At 44.6% G+C, this 20,280-nt stretch overlaps 1 protein-coding gene across 2 annotated transcripts in view; it reads right to left on the minus strand.

The window, feature by feature from the left end:
* tmem9 (transmembrane protein 9) overlaps positions 1-20,280 on the minus strand; it is a 111,430-nt gene that overhangs the window by 85,761 nt on the left and 5,389 nt on the right. For both annotated transcript variants that reach the window (XM_070858821.1, XM_070858820.1), the window contains exon 2: positions 14,370-14,461. In XM_070858821.1, the coding sequence (XP_070714922.1) occupies positions 14,370-14,461 (92 nt within the window). The remainder of the gene's footprint in view (positions 1-14,369; positions 14,462-20,280) is intronic.

Raw genomic sequence — 20,280 nt, forward strand, 5'->3', positions numbered from 1 at the left:
CTCGAGACTGCTCTGCCATTTAATAAGATCACAGCTGATCTGATCATGGACTCAGCTCCACTTCCCTGCCCGCTCCCCATAACCCTTTATTCCCTTATCGCTCAAAAATCTGTCTATCTCTGCCTTAAATATATTCACAGACCCGGCCTCCACAGCCCTCTGGAGAGAATTCCACAGATTTACAACTCTCAGAAGAAATTCCTCCTCATCTCAGTTTTAAATGGGCGGCCCCTCATTCTGAGACTATGTCCCCTAGTTTTAGTTTTCCCTACGAGTGGAAATATCCTCTCTGCATCCACCTTGTCGAGCTCCCTCATTATCTTATATGTTTTGATAAGATCACCTCTCATTCTTCTAAACTCCAATGAGTATAGGCCCAACCTACTCAATCCTATCCTCAGAAGTCAACACCCTCATCTCCTGAATCAACCTTGTGAACCCTCTCTGAACAGCCTTCAATGCAAGTATATCCTTCCTTAAATATGGAAAACTGCACGCAGTACTCTAGGTGTGGCCTTACCAACACCCTACACAGTTGTAGCAGGACTTCTCTGCTTTTATACTCTATCCACCTTGCAATAAAGGCCAATATTCTATTTGCCTTCCTGAACCTGCATATTAACTTTGTGTTTCATGCACAAGGACCCCCAGGTCCCTCTATGCTGCAGCACTTTCAATTTTTCTCCATTTAAACTATAATTTGCTTTTCTATTTTTACTGCCAAAGTGGATAACCTCACATTTTCCCACATTATACTCCATCTGCCATATTTTTGCCCACTCACTTAGCCTGTCTATATCCCTTTACAGATATTTAGTGTCCTCCTCACAATTTGTTTTCCCATCCATCTTTGTATCAGCAAACTTGGCTACATTTATCTCGGTCCCTTCATCCAAGTCATTAATATAGATTGTTATTAGTTGAGGCCCCAGCACCGATTCCTGCGGCACCCCACTAGTTACTGTTTGCCAACCGGAAAATGACCAATTTATTCCGACTCTGTTTTCTGTTCATTAGCCAATCCTCTATCCATGCTAATATATTACCTCCAACCCGAGAACTTTTATCTTGTGCTGTAACCTTTTATTTGGCACCTTATCGAATGCCTTCTGGAAATCCAAATACACCACATGCACTGGTTCCCCCTTATACACCCTGTTCATTATCAAAGAACTCCATCAGATTTCCCTTTCATAAAACCATGCTGACTCTGCTTGATTGAATTATGCTTTTCCAAATGTCCTGCTACAGCTTCCTTAATAATGGACTCCATCGTTTTGCCAACGACAGATGTTAGGCTAACTGGTCTATAGTTTCCTGCTTTCTGTCTGCCTCCTTTTTTTAGGGCTCAATTTTCCCCAGTATTTGCTCCGTTTCTTTTGGAGTAGGCGGCTTTTTCTGGCCTAACTTAAAAATCCCCAGTTTCCCCAATCAATTTGCACCAGCGTAACTGACTTAGTTACGTTTTTTTTTTAAGATAAGTTTTTTTTTCTCAAAAGGGGGAGTTACCAGCCATCTACACCAATTCTGGCCAGCTAATAGTTACTCCAGTTCTACTTAGGCCAGCATATATGGCCACCGAGAAAATCCTTGCGGACAGTTAACCAAATCGGCGCAGGTAAGGAAATCGGCGCAGGTAAGTGCAGCAGATGCCCGGATAACAGCAGCAGGAAAGATAAGAGAGCGGTGGTGGGGGGGGGGGAAAGAGAAGAGAGGTGGGGGAGGGAGAGGGGATGGGGGGGGAAGCCTTTCGGGTGCAGTTAGGTGCGGGGACCAGGAGTGAGGAGACCACTCGGCCTGGGCTGGGGTGAGAGAATGCACCAACAAGCCCTTCGGCCAGGGCTAGGGGCGGGGGAGCAGACCGAGAGGCTGAAGACAGGGCAGGTAGGTGTGGGCCAGCCCACTGCCATTCCGGGCCGAAAGGACCCCGCACCAGCCCAATGCCTTTCGGCCCGGGATTGCAGCGGGCCGGTGCAGGGTCCTTTCAGCCCAGGAAAGCAGTGGCTTCAGTTTCCAGCCCAGCCTCAGCCTTTTTTCAGTTTCTAACCTCAGCCCTTCTGAGCGTCCCTCGTTACCCTAGCAACGTCAGTTTTTGGCGCAGGCCTTAAGCTCCACCCACAAAGCTTAAGGCCAATCTGCACTGCTCCAAATTCAAAGTTAATTCCGGCGAAACTTGGACTTTTGTTTGGGCGCATTTGGGCCACGAAAAAATTTGTACGTCCCTCTTCAACTGCGCCAAAAATCATCCAAGTGGAAAATTGAGCCCAACAATAGGGGCATTACATTTGCGGTTTTCCAATCTGCTGGGACCTCCCCAGAATCCAGGGAATCTTGGTAAATTACAACCAATGCATCCACTATTTCTGCAGCCACTTCTTTCAAGACCCTAGGATGTAAGCCATCAGGTCCAGGGGACTTGTCTGCCTTTAGCCCCATTATTTTACCAAGTACTACTGCTTTAGTGATAGTGATTGTATTAACGTCACATCTATGTTCCACTGGCTTGATTATGATATGGAGTAGGCTACAGCCTTTATGGGTTGTTGGAAAAAAGCAGACCCATCTTCCTGCTCAATGGTGATCTGAAGAAATTGTATAAAATTCAGCCTGAAGGGGTCTGATTCCCAGTTTCTCCACCTGATCAGACATCTGAGGGAGATTCGGATGAAGTCCAATTACTTTTAAATGTTACCCAGGCAGCAGGTTGATTAGACGTTCTCAGCCTGTGGCAACCCAGTGAAATCTTTATGGATTTGTTAGAAAAGGCAGCAATGTCTGCAGCCTGCAACAGAATAATATTACACTATTGTGCAGACATAGGCTTTGCGAAAAACACATTGCAGAAACTATAACCAGCTGGGCAGGCTTCCTTAAGCACTCCCACTGTTCCATCAGCTCTCAGTCATCTTTCCCATTAGCTTAACCATTTGCAGCTTCTGGCAACAGAGCACTTCAGATTTGCAGTATGGTTTTATATCACACAGTAAGACAAACATAGAAATATACATCTTTTACTTGGTTACGTGTCACTATACTGAGTGTATGCCTACAAAATACAGCAGAGTAACAGAGTATGCAGGGAGGGAGCGCGCAGCAGCGGTGTAGTCACAGAGCGTGCAGTGCCAGCGCCGTAACGCAGAGCGCAATCATGCAAGATCTGTGGAGCGATATTAGTCAGTCGCACATGCATTGAGATGATGGCAGACGGTAAAAAGTTTGCCTCAGTAGTTAAGCAAGGACCTTCGACCCCTCGATGCATAAATGTTAGCGGGCTGTCATCAGCCTGCAAGCAACCACGCATTCCAGTTTTCCAGTGGGCTGTCTAGGAACGCCGGAGATGTGAATTAGACACAAAAAACATTTTTCAAGATTCAAAGTGCATTTTTCTTCACTTGTGTCTTGATGTGGAAGTATTAATTATTCACCTCATTAAGATATTCATTCACTTTTCAGGATAAGCAAAGCAACCTCAGAACTCATGCCAAGAACACACCCTCCTCACCCACCCACACCCTGTGGTTTTGGCCTTGGCAAAGATGGCAGTTGTAAGACAATGGAGTCATCTCATTTCTTTTTTTTAAAAAAAAAGCAATAATAACTGACATTTTCATCCAGTGCAGCAAAAATGCTCCCATTAAGAAATGGTGTGCAGGCGCCCTGACTGGACGATAGAATCCCAATTGATATTCTATTCAGATACTCAGCTGGACTGCCAATATTATTTCACAGCGTGCTGTTGGGAAATATAAAATAACTTCCATATAAAGCAACTGCATCCATCTTAAAAGGACCTTCTTATAACAGAGTTTCAATAGCTACGATAACAAGCTGTCCAGGCAGCAGAGCTCAGTGGTGTGCTTGATTTGAAAGTCTGAGCAGGATTTAGGTAAGTTTCTGCAGATTTCTTTGCCCCACTTTTCCTCCCTGCTGCACTTAAAAACAACTTTTTTCCTAAATTAGATGTTTTGCAGAGTTTCCTCGTGACCCAACGGATAAATCTAGTGTAGCACTCTAGGTCCAAAGGTTCACTGCCTGGCTAATGTTACCTATGCCATTACAGCTTCCTTCAACAAAGCAGGTTAGGGAAAAGCAAAAAATGGATAAAACAGCCAGTGGTTTTTGCTACCACTTGCCTCGTGTGGGGGTCAGACGAGGACTGGTTTGCGCTCAGCCAAATAGCCTGCTGATACTTGGGGTCGAGACCCTCACATGATGAGTGGCCACTTGGGTGAGGTACTAGAGAGCTGTGACACCCATATAACTGTATCCCAACAAGAATCAGCCCTTTCAGGAGAAATGGCGGGGGGGGGGGGGGGCGGGGAAAGAGGGCGGGGAAGCTATGGCCAGATGGCTTTTACTTGTGCTCATCCATTGCTTGTTGGACCACACGCGAGGCACTTTTTAAAAAAAAAAACACGTAAAAACAGCAATTAAATGCAAAAAAATACTAAACTATTAAACAAGACGACCCTTTTATTTTGTTTTTCAAAGGCTTTCACATGTCTGATAAAATGTCATTTCCTTTGCGTGCTTTACTTCAGCTGCCGTCTGAAGCACTTCAATCAAAAAGGGTCAAGTTACAACCATTTCTGTGGCACATCTTATACTGCTTTAATGAATATACAATGTAAACTTCTTTATGTCTATGTTTTCGGTCCAAAGAAAGTAGGAATATGATACTCACATTAAGTGCTGTAAATGGTACATGTAATGGTATCAAATGGTTCAAACCAGGAGGCTGGTCTTAATATTCTTCTTTGGAGTTTCAGGCTGCATGTCAGCTTGGCTTGGTAGGCAGCAAGCACTCTGATCTTGGAGTCACAAGACCCATGACGCCTCCAGCAAGAGAGAATAGTCAGCAATCGTGTGCAGAAACCCTGCTTGATTTTCCTCTCCCTAACCCAGTTGTACTGAGGCCAATTCTAGCATCCCTCCAGCTGACTCGGAGTAGACCAGAGACTGAATTTGTGACTTTCCTGTTGAGGTTTCAGCAGCAGAGGAGCTGAGGCAGGGGCGGAGGCAGGCAATGGTACGGAAGTGGAAAAAGGCGGTTTTAGTTATGCCGTGGACGTGTCGCTGGAAACTCAGTTCAGCGTCAAATATGACACCTAGGTTGCTAACGGTCTTGTTCACCCACAGATTGATATGAGGGGGAGGGATGGAAGTCAGTGGTTCGGGAACGCACGTTGTGGCGGAGACCAAAGAGAATGGCTTCGGTCTTCCCAATATTTAATTGGAGAAAATTTCTGCTCATGTCAGACAAGCAGTCTGACAATTTATACCAAGCAGGGGTCGCCAGAAGTGGTGGAGAGGTAGAGTTGAGTGTCGTCAGTGTACATGTGGAAACTGACTCCATGTTTTCAGATGGTATCGCCAAGGGGCAGCATATAGTTGAGAAATAAGAGGGGACCAAGGACAGATCCTTGGGGGACACCAGAGGTAATGATGCGGGAGTGGGAAGAGAAGCCATTGCAGGAGATTGTCTGGCTACGATTAGATAGATAAGAATGGAACCAGGCGAGTACAGTCCCACCAAGCTGGACATTGATCAAGAGGCGTTGGAAGAGGATGGAGTGATCAACTGTATCAAAGGCTGCAGGCAGGTCCAGAAGGGCGATGAAGGATAGTTTGCCTTGGTCAGTCACAAAGGATGTCATTTGTGACTTTGATGAGAGCAGTTTCAGTACTGTGGCAGGGCGAAAGCCAAATTGAAAAATTATGTACCCATGTAGGCTGATCTTCCACATCCAATAGAATTCCTGCAATCCAACTTTTGTTTTATTGATCCCAAGTAGTTTTCAAGACTACAGCATAGCAGGAGTTCCTATTATGGTACACTGTACATCTGCTGAGCTACATAGCATAACACAAACTGCAGGAAATGACAAGCTGGATTCCAATGTGGTTTCTGTAATATCTCTACACTGAGGGAAGAGATAAAAAACACGAATACAAGAAATTTGGAATAATAACAAATGCTGGCAATGTACTGCAGATCAATCAGCAACTGGGAGAGGATCGAGTTAGCAATGAGTGGGCATTGCTTCATGCACACATACATACATACCGGGGCAGACTGAATATCAGTCATATGCCTCTACATTAAATAGATCAGTGGTTCTCAATGTTTTTGTTGAAGTGCCCCTTTTCAAATCGATTAGAAATCACAGTCCCATCTAAATTACAATACTATATAATACTCATAATATGAAAGTACTGCATGTAAAGAGTGTTTTACTATGCTCTTAAGAAGGTGTGCCTGCTTCTCATCAATTCTGGGTACTCCACAGCAACAGATGGCCACTATTAGCCACTTAGGGCTAGAGTTTCCTCTCAAATCGTATTTCTGGGCAGTAAATGGGCAAGTTTCGTCTAAAAAAAACACATTTACCGCCCAGTGGTAAATTCCACAGTCATTACCGCTGGGCGATATTTGATACTGTCCGCCCATATATTACTGTCCAAAATGGAAGTTTCATCATTAAGATCTGTTTACCACCGGACCTGAAAAAATCTATAAATGGTCTAATAAAGCCTCATTTACTCCTTTGGTCTCTCTCACTCACATTAGTCTCGCTCACCCCCCAGTCCTTCCTACGCGCACCCCACCCCCCCACAGTGATCTCACACTCTTTTTTCCCCCCCCCCCCCACAGCGATCTCACTCTCTTCCCCCCCCCCCCCACTGCTCTCTCTCTCTCTCTCTCTCTCTCTCTCTCTCTCTCTCTCTCTCTCTCTCTCTCTCTCTCTCTCTCTCTCTCTCTCTCTCTCTCTCCCGCCACAGCGATCTCACTTTCTCTTCCCTCCCCCCTCCTCCCCTCCCCCTTCCTTCCCCCCCTCCCTCCTCCCCCTTCCCTCCTTTCTCTCTCCCGTCCCCTCCCCCCTCCACAGTGATCTCAGGCCAGCAGTCTCTGGCCTCTTGGGGAGGAGGGTGGGGGGCGGGGCAGAGAAGACAGCCGCGCACGTGTGCGCACAACTTGGGAACCAAAGATTCCCGAGTCGATAGGCCTCCTCTGCCGCACACCGCCTGCTGCACTTTGCTCCTGCTCCCGCACCGCTTCGTCACCAACATGAAGCACCCGAAAATCGCGGGAGCGCGCACCAGCGGCATTCCGGCGGTTGAAAAAGACGCAACCGCCGGAACGCCGCTAAGGATTGGCGGGGGTGATGTAAAAGGAAAACCCAGCCCGTCGTCTGGACAATTTTTAAAGCCATCAGCAGGCTGGCCAAGGTGAGTGAGGGCACAAGCACCCATGCACCTGCCGGGATGCTGCAGGAAGCACAACTCGCCGCTGCACTGTCCCACTGGCATGTTCTGTAACAGCTGCACTGTGGGGTTGTATGTTTTTGCGTGAACATGTTCAGGCGTATGTTTGAAGGGCCCCGCGGTACCAAGGAGAGGAATCGGCTGGACCGGCAGGGAGCACTCGTTACAGATTGAGCGAAAGCTGTGGGCTTCTGTGAGGAGGCAGACCCAGCCGTTGACAATAATTCACAAGAACTGAATCAGTGTCGGTTTTATAAAAAGAGGAGCAGGCGTGAAATTACCGCCGGTCGCGGATCCCCTGGAAAGTCTCTACGGATCCCAGTTTGAGAAATACTGGAATAGATAGAACCAGTCCCTCTTACTCTGCTAATGCATAACACGGGCAACTCCAAGTAACACCACAAATTGCCACCTTTACAGGGCTTGTGTAACCTTCTAATTGGAAATTCTGCTCGTCAACATTTAAAAAAAATGTTGCTGATCAGGACAAACCAGGTAGTTACAGGCCAATCAGTCTAACGCTGGTGTGAGAGAAGTTAATCCGGGACAAAATTAATTGGCACTTCGAAAAATATGGGTTAATAGATGAAAGCAAGCACGGATTTGTTAAAGGCAAATCCTGTTTGACTAACTTGTTCATGTGCTTTGATGAAGTAACAGAGAGGGTGGATGAGAGTAGTAGAGATGATGTATTTTCAAAGGGTATTTGATAAATACCACATAATGGACTTGTTAGCAACATTGAAGGGATGGGATTAAAGGGGCAGTGGCTGTGTGGATATGAAATTGGCTAAGGGACAGAAAGCAGAGAGCAGTGAACAATTGTTTTTCAGACTGGAGGAAGCTGTGCAGTGGTGTCCCCCAGGGATCAGTGCTGGGCTATATTATTAATGACGTGATTTTGGGCATACAGGGCATAATTTCAAAGTTTGCAAGAAACTTGGAAATATAGTAAACAGTGAGGAGAATAGTAACAGAATTCAGGAGATTGGTAAAATGGGCAGACACATTGCAGTGAAATTTAATGCAGAGAAGTGTGAAGTGATTCAATTTGGTAGGCAGAATGAGGAGAGGCAATATAAACTAAATGACAAAATGTTAAAGCGGTTGAAGGAACAGAGACCTGGGGGTGTAAGTCATCATCATCATAGGCAGTCCCTCGGAATCGAGGAAGACTTGCTTCCACTCTTAAAATGAGCTCTTAGGTGGCCGAATAGTCCAATACGAGGAGCCACAGTCTGTCACAGGTGAGACAGATAGTCATTGAGGGTAAGGGAGGGTGAGACAGATTTGCCGCATGCTCTTTCCGCTGCCTGCGCTTGATTTCTGCATGCTCTTGCCGATGAGACTCAAGGTGCTTAGCGCCCTCCCGGATGCACTTCCTCCACTTAGGACAATCTTTGGCCATGGACTCCCAGGTGTCGGTGGGGCTGTTGCACTTTCAGGGAGGCTTTGAGGGTGTCCATGTAAAGTTTCCTCTGCCCTTTGGCTCGTTTGCCGTGAAGGAGTTCAGAGTAGAGCGCTTGTTTGGGGAGTCTCGTGTCTGGCATGCGGACAATGTGGCCTGCCCAGCGGAGCTGATCAAGTCTGGTCAGTGCTTCAATGCTGGGGATGTTGGCCTGGTCGAGGATGCGAATGTTGGTGTAAGTACACCAGTCTTTAAAAGAAGGCAGGACAAGTTGAGAAGGCTGGTAAAAAAGGCATGCTGGATCCTTGGCTTTATAAATAGCAAGGAAGTTATGATAAAGCTTTATAAAACACTGGTGGAGTATTGTGACCAATTCTGGGCACCACATTTTAAGAAGGATGATCAGGCCTTAGAGAGGGTGCAGAGGAGATTTAATAAAATAGTACCAGGGATGAAAGACTTGCGTGGCGTACAGAGTCTAGCAAAATTAGGGTTGTTCTCCTTGCAGTAGAGGTGGTCAAGGGATGATTTGATGGAGCTTTTCAAAGTCTTGAAGGGTTTTGATAGAGTAAATAATGAGAAACTATTTCCAGTGGCAGAAGGGTCAGTAACCAAAGGTGACTGGCAAAAGAACCAGAGGAGATATGTGTAAACATTTTATTTATGCAACAAGTTATGATGATCTGGAATGCATTACCTGAAAGGGTGGTGGAAGCAGATTCAATAGTTACATTTAAATGAGAATTGAATAAATACTTGGAGAGAAAAAAAATGACAGGGCTATACGGAAAGAATTGGACAACTCTTTCAAAGAGCCAGCACAAGAACGTTGGACCGAGTGGCCTCCTTCTGTGCTGCATCATTCTATGATTCTATGCATTTAAGGGTAAGCTATACAAGTACATGGGGAAGAAAGGAATAGAACATAGGATATGTCAATGTGAAATGAAGTAAATAGAGAGGGAGGAATCTCGTGTGGAGCACAAATGGGCAGAATGACTTGTTTCTGTGCTGTAAATTCTATGTATTTCTATTTGATTGTGGAGCTCGATCCCATCCTCTCTCTGGGTCAGGTGGGCTGAGGCTAATTTTAGCACAGTAACTTTTGACAGAGATCGGTGATTTCAGCACAAAACAGGGATAAGCCTTACGGCTCAGTGCTATATCGGGTACAGAGTTGTGCGTGCCTTACCCACTCGGCATGTCTCAGAACATGTTATGAGCTGCTCTCGAAACTATTCCCACTAAACTGCTGACCACCCAACTTCCCTTCCTGGCTCCCATGTTAGCCGATATTGTTAACTGTTTTCTCTCCTCGGGTACTGTTCCCCTCTCCTTCAATTCTGCCATAATCACCCCCAAAAAAAAAATCCTTGACTGTCCCCAGCCCATCGCTAACCTCCCTTTCCTCTCCTCTCCAAAGTTCTTGAACGTGTTTTTGATTCCCATCTCTCCCGGAACTCTTTATTTAAATCCTCCAATCCAGTTTACGCCCCCACCACAGTACCGAAACGGCTCTTAGCAAGGTCACAAATGATATCCTAATTGACTGTGACAAAGGTAAACTATCCCTCCTCGGCCTTCTCGACTGTCTGAAGCCTTTGACACACATGACCACACAATTCTGCTCCAAGCCTGTCCACTGCCCTCAAGCTGAATGGGAGAGCACTTGCCTGGTTCCATTCCTATCTTTTCAGCAGTAGCCATAGCAATGGCTTCTCTTCCTGCTCCGTCACCTCTTGTGTCCCCCAAGGATCGATCCTTGGCTCCCTCCTAGTTCACATCTACATGCTGTCCCTCAGCGACATCATCCAACGACACAGCGTGAGTTTTCACATGTACGCTGATGACACCCAGCTCTACCTCTCCTCAACCTCGCTCACCTCATTCACTGTTTCTTAACTGTCAGACTGCTTGTCAGCACTGGATGAGCAGACATTTCCTCCACTTTTGGGAAGACCGAGCCATTGTCTTCAGTCCACGCCACAAACTCCTTCCCCATGCCACCAATTCCATCCCTCTCCCTGGCAATTCAAGAGGGAGTTAGATATGGCCCTTGCGGCTAAAGGGATCAAGGGGTATGGAGAGAAAGCAGGAACTGGGTACTGAAGGAATGATCAGCCATGATCTTATTGAATGGTGGTGCAGGCTCGATGCTCCTTAAACCCTACTTCTTTGACCAAGCTTTTGGTCATCTGGCCCAACATCTCCTTATGTGGCTCGGTGTCAAATTTTGTTTTGATAACATATCTGTGAAGTACATTTAAGGCTCTATATAAATGTAAGCTGTTGTTCCAACAGAGAAAGCCAGAAGGGAGATAGCTCAGCTGCTCGATGGTGATCAGAAGATTGGAAATTGTGATTTAAATAGTTGCCGTCAGTCACGTAAATCCTTTGATATACCGTAGAAGGGTTTAACAAGACTGTTTCTCGAGTAAGAGATAGGATCAATGCATAATTTAAAAATTACAGCATCATCTGTTCAAAAGCAACAAATACCAACTACGAGATTTTTTTGTTTCTGTTTCTGTTGAATGCTTAGTACAGCCCTGTGCACTGGAGTACATTTAGCAGGTTGTATTACAGGAACTGTGTTATCAAGAAACTGTGTATTGTGACTTACTGCAATGATGAAAGTACACTGCAATTGTCAGCCGCATAAAACAGTAACAAATGCAGCAGTATGATGCTACCAACATTCCATACTGCAGCATCATGAAAGACACACTAAGGCAGCATTAATGATATTTTGCAATACATTTCTGGAGTTTTTTTTGTACATCAGTCTTTCATCCAATTGCCCCTTATTGGTCTTTTTCCTTTCCTGTTAGTCTTTGTCTGCATTTACATGTGTTTAATTTTTTACATTTGTGTTTCCTTTTTCTATCAGTCCTGGTACTGGATGCACCATCAGCAATGAGCTAACCGCTAACCTAGTTGTGTCCCATTGGTGTTATTGAAGCCAGTACGGAGGGAAAATGTGCATTGTGCACGAGCACACAGCGCCACTCACTGGCCGAGTGCGAATTTACACTTGCAATTCCCCAGATGAGAACATCTTCATGACACATCAGCTCACCTTTTCATTCTAATTATTTATGTAGCCAGCAGTATACATTGGTAATAGTTAACAATTGCAGTGCCACACTATTTTTCAATTAAAAACTGCTCCATCATAATGTAACACTGATGAACTCCCATGGTGCTGTACATGGGGAGTCAAGATCAAGTGCAGGGCTCAGGTCAAGTGGGGTTAGAGGGTGGGAAACAACTGGATAAAGCCTAGGCAGATGGAACAGGAGGGGGTGGAGGAAGGAGGAGGAGATGAGGAAGGGGGGGTTGAGGAAGGGGGGGTTGGGGAAGCAGGGAGATGTGGAGGAGGAAGTGAGATGGGCGGGGGGGGCAGCAGAGCCGAGACGAATGGGGAATGAAGTGGAAGAGGGGGTAGTGGAAGTAGTGGATGGAGAAGAGTTGGCTGGAGGGGGATATAGGTGAGGGCATGGAGGGGGGGGAACAGTGGGTGGGGGAAGCAAAGGTGGGGGAAATACCTAAATGGGCAGGAGCCATTCTGGGAATATCAGCTCTTAGATTTGGATCCCAGTGGAGGGGTGGTGTTCTGGTGAGCTGGAGTATCCTCCATCCGTGGCCATATTTTGAAATTCGCAGGAGCAAACAAACTTCAGAAGAATACAGGGTCAGGAACTGAATTTCTTTTTGCACACAGTGAGATAATTTATAACTTGCTGTGTGATCTTGCCGCATATTGCAAAAACTGGTACCCTTCTCCCGGGAGGAGTTACGTTTTTCCTGTTGACCTTATATATGAGTGCATGGTTGGAAAAGGAAGACCCAATCCAATAACCAACAAAGACACAGCAGATCTCAAAAAACAATGTTACAGATATGGCTTGCAGGCAGCCTTTTTGATAACAGGCAACGTATATTGTTGCAGAGACCACCCCCCTCCCCACCTCACCCTTGTGGTGAAAGTCTGATGCTGCATAGATAGTTGAAACTCCAGTAGGCCATCTTATAAAAACACCCATCACAGTGCCACCTGCATAAAATCTGCTTGACCCACTCAGTGATTTTACTATAATAGATTCCTGCTTTTGGGTACAGTAATTAAAATTTGATGCAGTTCCCAGCTAAAATGAATTGCCATGTCCTGGGGTAATAGACTGGAGTCTGCTTCCTCTTTACTGCCTCCACATTAACCCACCACATCAAGTGCTCAAGGTCAACATTAATCAAATAAATTCCCGTCCAAGAAAACAGTACATTTTATTCACTGGAAATTCCCATTGTGGTTTTGCAAAGAGCCGGCATACACAAGGAAAAAGGGAAAACAAACACTAAAGATGTGGATCTCCCATTTCTATCGAGAGAGGTGACGACTGACTTTTTAATCTCATTAATGCTTTAAACAAACAAAAAAGCACACTAGATACTGGAAGTCTGTTTAGTTTTAAGGGAATGATTTGAAAAGAAAAGGTTCAAATTGATGAGATTTTATGCTTGTGCCAGGATTAAGGTGAACCTTATCTGCAATGGCCCTTGCTATGTATTCCTGCCCTTCCCTCTTCTGTGGCTAACTTTACTCATCAGGTGGCCATTATACTATGGGCCAAGTCTAATTGACTATTGATGGCCCTTCATGTTTTGATGTGTAAAAATACATGTTATACTGACCTGATCACATGCAATCATCACTCCTGCCATTCAGCTTTAAAAAAAGGGCCATTTCAGTAATTACTACCTATCTCTAATCAGGTTTCTGCCCTTGCCACAGTACTGAAACAGCTCTTATCAAAGTCACAAGTGACATCCTATGTGACTAACTGTGGTAAACTATCCCTCCTCGTCCTTCTGAACCTGTCTGCAGCCTCTGACACGGTTGACCACACCATCCGCCTCCAAGGCCTCTCGTCAGTCATCCAGCTGGGTGGAATCAATTAAAAATAAACACCAACTCTGCTGGTCCATCAGTTCTACTGCCCTACGTTCTCTTTTTAATCATTTTTTAAAACCTTTAATTTTATGTTTTGTATTCCTTGATCGAACCTCATCCCATATTTCCAAACCTATTAAAAGAAGTTTAAAAGCTTTCACCGATCTACTTTCTCTCTTTCAGTTCATAGCCCCCATTTTCGGTTAGGAGCAAACTTAGTTCTCATTGGACAGAAATCAGCTTTAAAAACTATTTATAGCCAATTGAAGTGATTCTCAACAGTCTGTGACTGGGTCAACCTTTGATGCATTTTTCTGCGTGGGACCAAGGTGGAGGAGCAGCAGGCTAGCATGCGCCGTGTCTGGAGCTCGACAAGTAAATTCATCTGCACCACTCGAGGGGCACACCAACAATCACTGATTCCAGTTTCCTGACGACAAGGTAGCTCAGGAGTTCCATTAAACATCAACATCCTGGTATTACCATGAACTCTCGGGTGCTGCTGGGACTTTATAATAAACTGCTCAGAACCAAGGCCTCTGATTTTCAGTTTATATGGAAAAATGGATTGAATCGCTGAAAGCAGTCCACAAATCCCTGTAAAAATCCCTGAATCCTACATAATAAAATCAGAATTTCATTCATTCAATTAGATTGACTCCAGGCCACAAATGCAGTAAATCGCACTAGTTAAAAGCCTGTTCTTGTTAACAACGCCATTAAGACATTAGAACTATCCCTTACCAGTCTTTCTGGGAGATATTCTTGTTGTAAATGTGGCCAGTCAGGTTCCTGTAAGGAGGACAGATGCACTTGCACCTCACATCTTCAGAGCTCTAGAGAAACAGTCAGAAATCAGTAAGAATCTCCGCACAATACTAAAATACACTTAAGACACATTCTAAACTCCTGCTCCTTGGCACTACAGAATAGGTCACAAGGATAAAGGGCTTTGGATAAATGTTTCATTATTGGCCCTAAAGCAAGCTTATAAAGCAACAAAGGAGCAGAGCTACAAACAGCAGCATGGCCAAACCTGAAGTATAAAGAAAACCACATAGGCCAGAATCTGAAATTAAAAACAACAATTGCTGGCAATTCACTATAGGATGGTCAATACAAAGTGACAGGGAGAGAGAGGGGGATACCGAGAGACCGGGGGGGGACAGAAAACACACACACACAGGGAGGGGGAGGGGGACGGGGGAGGGACAGAGAGAGAGGGGGGAAGGGTGACAGAGAGAGGAAAGGAGGTTGGCGCTTATACTTGGAACTTCTGATCAGAACTCTGATGTAAATGAGTATTGTTTTGGAACATGACATAGTTCTGATGAAGGTGAGCTGCTATGTGCTCTCTGTTGTGGGTTCAAATCCCACTCCAGAGTCTTGAGCACAAAAATCTGGGCTGACACTCCAGTGCAGTACTGAGGGAGTGCTGTACTGTTGGAAATGAGACATTAAACCGAGGCCCCGGCCACGCTCTCAGGTGAAAGTGAAAGATCCCATGGCACTATTTTGAAGAAGAACAGACGAGTTATCCCAGGTGTCCTGGCCAATATTTACCCCTCAATCAACATCACTAAAAACAAATGAACTGGTCATGATCACATTGCTATTTGTGGGAGCTTGCTGTGTTTCCTACATTACAACAGTGACTACACTCCAAAAGTACTTCATTGGCTACAAAGCGCTTTGAGATGTCCGATGGTCGTGAAAACCACTATAGAAATGTAAGCCTTTCTTTCTTTCTGTTTTTACTTCAAAAGTTAAAATCATTTATTTTTTCTAAACAAAACAGAAAAAGTGAGATTTTTTAAAACAGTTATGTCAAGGATAGCTCACCAGAGTTGTCAATAATTAGCAATCTTGTTGTGCAAGGCCCCTTGGGGAAGTGTGACCATAATATGGTAGAATTCTTTATTAAGATTGAGACTGACACAGTTAATTCAGAAACTAGGGTCCTAAACTTAAGGAAAGCTAACTTCGATGGCATGAGGCGTGAATTGGCTAGAATAGACTGGCAAATGATACTTAAAGGGTTGACGGGGGATAGGCAATGACAAACATTTAAAGATCATATGGATGAACTTCAACAGTTGTACATCCCTGTCTGGAGTAAAAATAAAATAGGGAAGGTAGCTCAACCGTGGCTAACAAGGGAAATTAAGGATAGTGTTAGATCCAAGGAAGAGGCATATAAATTGGCGAGAAAAAGTAGCAAACCTGAGGACTGGGAGAAATTTAGAATTCAGCAGAGGAGGACAAAGGGTTTAATTAGGAGAGGGAAAATAAGAGTATGAGAGGAAGCTTGCCGGGAACATAAAAACTGACTACAAAAGTTTCTATAGATATGTGAAGAGAAAAAGATTGGTGAAAACAAATGTAGGTCCCTTGCAGTCGGACTCAGTTGAATTAATAATGGGGAACAAAGAAATGGCAGACCAATTGAACGAAGGAAGACACAAATGACCTTCCGGATGTACTAGGGGACCGAGGGTCTAGTGAGAAGGAGGAACTGAAGGAAATCCTTATTAGGCCGGAAATTGTGTTGGGGAAATTGATGGGATTGAAGGCCGATAAATCCCCAGGGCCTGATTGTCTGCATCCCAGAGTACTTAAGGAGGTGGCCCTGGATATAGTGGATGCATTGGTAATCATTTTCCAACAGTGTATAGACTCTGGATCAGTTCCTATTGACTGGAGGGTAGCTAATGTAACACCACTTTTAAAAAAAAAAAGGAGGGAGAGAGAAAACGGGTAATTATAGACCGGTTAGCCTGACATCAGTAATGGGGAAAATGTTGGAATTTGTTATTAAGGATGACATAGCAGCACATTTGGAAAGAGGTGACAGGATCGGTCCAAGTCAGCATGGATTTATGAAAGGGAAATCATGCTTGACCGATCTTCTGGAATTTTTTGAGGATGTAACTAGTAGAGTGGACAAGGGAGAACCCAGTGGATGTGGTGTATTTGGACTTTCAAAAGGCCTTTGACAAAGTACAAGAGATTGGTGTACAAGATCAAGGCACATGGTAGTGGGGGTAATGTACTGGCGTGGATAGAGAATTGGTTGGCAGGCAGGAAGCAGAGAGTCGGGATAAACGGCTCCTTTTCGGAATGGGAGGCAGTAACTAGTGGAGTACTGCAGGACCCCTGCTCTTCACAATATATATTAATGATTTGGATGAAGGAATTGAGGATAATATCTCCAAGTTTGCAGATGACACTAAACTGGGTGGCGGTGTGAGCTGTGAGGTGGATGCTAAGAGGCTTCAGGGTGATTTGGACAGGTTAGGAGAGTGGGCAAATGCATGGCAGATGCAGTATATTGTGGATAAATGTGAGGTTATCCACTTTGGTGGCAAAAACACGAAGGCAGAATATTATCTGAATGGCGGCAGATTAGGAAAAGGGGAGTTGCGACGAGACCTGGGTGTCATGGTTCATCAGTCATTGAAAGTTGGCATGCAGGTACAGCAGGTGGTGAAGGCGGCAAATGGCATGTTGGCCTTCATAGCTAGGGGATTTGAGTATAGGAGCAGGGAGGTCTTACTGCAGTTGTACAGGGCCTTGGTGAGGCCTCACTTGGAATATTGTGTTCAGTTTTGGTCTCCTAATCTGAGTAAGGACGTTCTTGTTATTGAGGGAGTGCAGCGAAGGTTCACCAGACTGATTCCAGGGATGGCTGGACTGTCATATGAGGAGAGACTGGATCAACTGGGCCTTTATACACTGGAGTTTAGAAGGATGAGAGGGGATCTCATAGAAACGTATTAAGATTCTGACGGGACGGGACAGGTTAGGTTAGATGCGGGAATAATGTTCCCGATGTTGGGGAAGTCCAGAACCAAGGGACACAGTCTAAGGATAAGGGGTAGGCCATTTAGGACTGAGATGAGGAGAAACTTCTTCACTCAGAGAGTTGTTAACCTGTGGAATTCCCTGCCGCAGAGAGTCGTTGATGCCAGTTCATTGCATATATTCAAGAGGGAATTAGATGTGGCCCTTATGGCTAAAGGGATCAAGGGGTATGGAGAGAAAGCGGGAAGGGGGTACTGAAGTGAATGATCAGCCATAATCACATTGAATGGTGGTGCAGTCTCAAAGGGCCGAATGGCCTACTCCTGCACCTATTTTCTATGTTTCTATGTTTCTAATAAGCCATATATAATGGTGTCAACTTATAGTAACAGCATGTGTGGGTTTCATACATGGTTTATTTCTCTGCCGACTGTCTCAATCAGACACTTAAATCCACTTTCCAGTATCATGCCAAGTGTCAAAATCAATCCGGTAGAATTCAGCGATCATTAATTTTCCCCAAATGAACGAGTCCTTTTCTCACAATCTGCCTTAAAATGCTACCAGTACTGCAAGATGTAAACAGCTGCCACCAAAAACCTCCATGCTACCTCAGTCACATCACCTAATGTGGGTCAATGAGCCTGATCACTTTACACCAACAACTACAGGCTCCAATTCCATAAAGCACCTCCAAGAACAAACCATCTCATGAGACACTCCCATCATAGCCCCACGTTCCGAGGCCCATTCCCTGGGATACTTGTTTCCCATAACCCCACTCTCTCTCACTGCCAACCTGAATGGATTCTATCGATAACCCACGGCTTCCATAGCGTATCCTATACATGTCTCATAGCCAGTCAGGACTGATTCCATTTCTGAATCACAGATCAAAGTAAAATGTGTTGGTGTTTTACAGAATCAGGTTTCCCAAGCTGTAATCTGTATTTTTCTAATCTTCCTTTTGGGGTAGGATTGGAAAACAGGGAGCAGAAACTGAACACAATCTCCAACCAGTTCCCAAATGGCTGCAAATCCACAGCAAAAATTGCTCATAATTCAGCACAAATTGGCACCCTCATTCAGAGAGACTGAAAGACTGGATAAAATACATAGGTACCAAAAGGTGCTCCTGATGTGGGGGTTAACACTAATTAGATAGAGTACAGTAAAGAGGTGTTTACTCTGCCTCTGGCTTTACCATACCCGAGCTGCGAATGCTTCATATCCCCGTACTTTGGTGATCACAATTTAACATCAGACTAAGTGAAAGATCTTGGAATAATTGTTTGAAGTGTTTTTTTTTAAATAACACTTGCATAATCCTATCCTGTGCAGGAAGCTCACTGCATCCACTTGTGAGGCATATCTGCATAGGTACCTTTTGATATCTATATATTTTCTCTGCTTCCTATTCTATAGCCTTTCCGTCTCTCTGAATGAGGTTGTCAATATGTGCTGAATTATGAGTAATTTTTGTGACATCACCTCAAACTACTGCCCATTCAGTACCGTCCATGTTAGATAAAGAACAGCAATCAACTCCAGCCTCTCCCTTGGAACAAAACAGGCTCCAGAGAGTGGAATATCTGTAGAAACCCGTTATTGATGAGCATTAGAACACAGGATCGCAGGGGAAGGGGGGGGGGACGATGGGGGAGAAAGAGTGTCAGGATTGGGGTATGGAGAGAAAGCAGGAAAGGGGTACTGAGGTTGAATGATCAGCCATGATCTTATTGAATGGTGGTGCAGGCTCGAAGGACCGAATGGCCTACTCCTGCACCTATTTTTTATGATTGGCTCATCCCACAGATACACATTGCTTGGCAGTCAATCAAGGATGATGGCGACCATTCAAGACCACAATGTAACTCTCCTGGCACATGGCAATGTGAACAGAAATAGGTACCCCAAAAAACAGAGGCAGCATACTAGAGAATAAATAGACAGGGCACAGCAGATTTAGGCAGGAGTTTACAGGGCATACAGGAGAGTCAAAGAATTAGTCCATTTCTCTAAACACCTTCATCACTGGAGCAGAGTGTTGCACAAAGGGGAAACACTTGCCATTTAGTTAAGTATAGTTTATTTTTTTAAACAAATGTTTGAGTTTTGATCTTTAATATATATATGCTAAAGGTTTGACCGTCAGCTCCAGAGCATCACAAGCACAATTGTTTTAGCCCAAAATCCAAGACAGAGGTTTGATTCCCTCCCCTAACCTTTCTTGGCCTGCTGTGCCAGCCACAGGCTGCAGCTACCCTGCTCACACACTCCCCACAACTCCCACCACAGCCCTCACACCAGTTTGCACAGAATGTGTGCGAGTTGCCTGGGGGACGGCCCTGCCTGTGGGGTCGATCTTGTCCCTTGCTCAGCATTTTCGCAGGAGGCGTTGTGACTGCACAACCAATCAGGTACAGGGTACAGTATTCCACAGCGTTCTCATTAACAGCAATGAGAACTCCGTATCTACGAGTTCTCATTGCTATTAATGAGAAAAAAAACACACTAAACACCATGCTAAAAAATAAAAAACACACCTCATCATTAAAATTAATTGAATTAAAGTTAATAAATGCCTTAGAAAAAATTTTTCTGATTTTTTTAAAGTTTTGTAATTAGGGTTAAAAATAAACTTACCTTAGCGAGCAGGGTTTTTTAACAATAAAATGTGTTTTTTTAATTTAATTTAATTATATTTTTGTATGTTTTAAAACTCTTACGTCTGTAAAAGTAGGCTATGCACCTGCTTTTATCAGGCACAAGAGTTTTGAGGACATTTGCTGGGCAAAATATGGATAAATCCTGCAATCTTGCCCTTGCAAATGTCCTCGCTCCCGACATG

Source organism: Pristiophorus japonicus, chromosome 17 (genome assembly GCF_044704955.1).
Source record: "Pristiophorus japonicus isolate sPriJap1 chromosome 17, sPriJap1.hap1, whole genome shotgun sequence".
NCBI classification, from domain to species: domain Eukaryota; kingdom Metazoa; phylum Chordata; class Chondrichthyes; family Pristiophoridae; genus Pristiophorus; species Pristiophorus japonicus.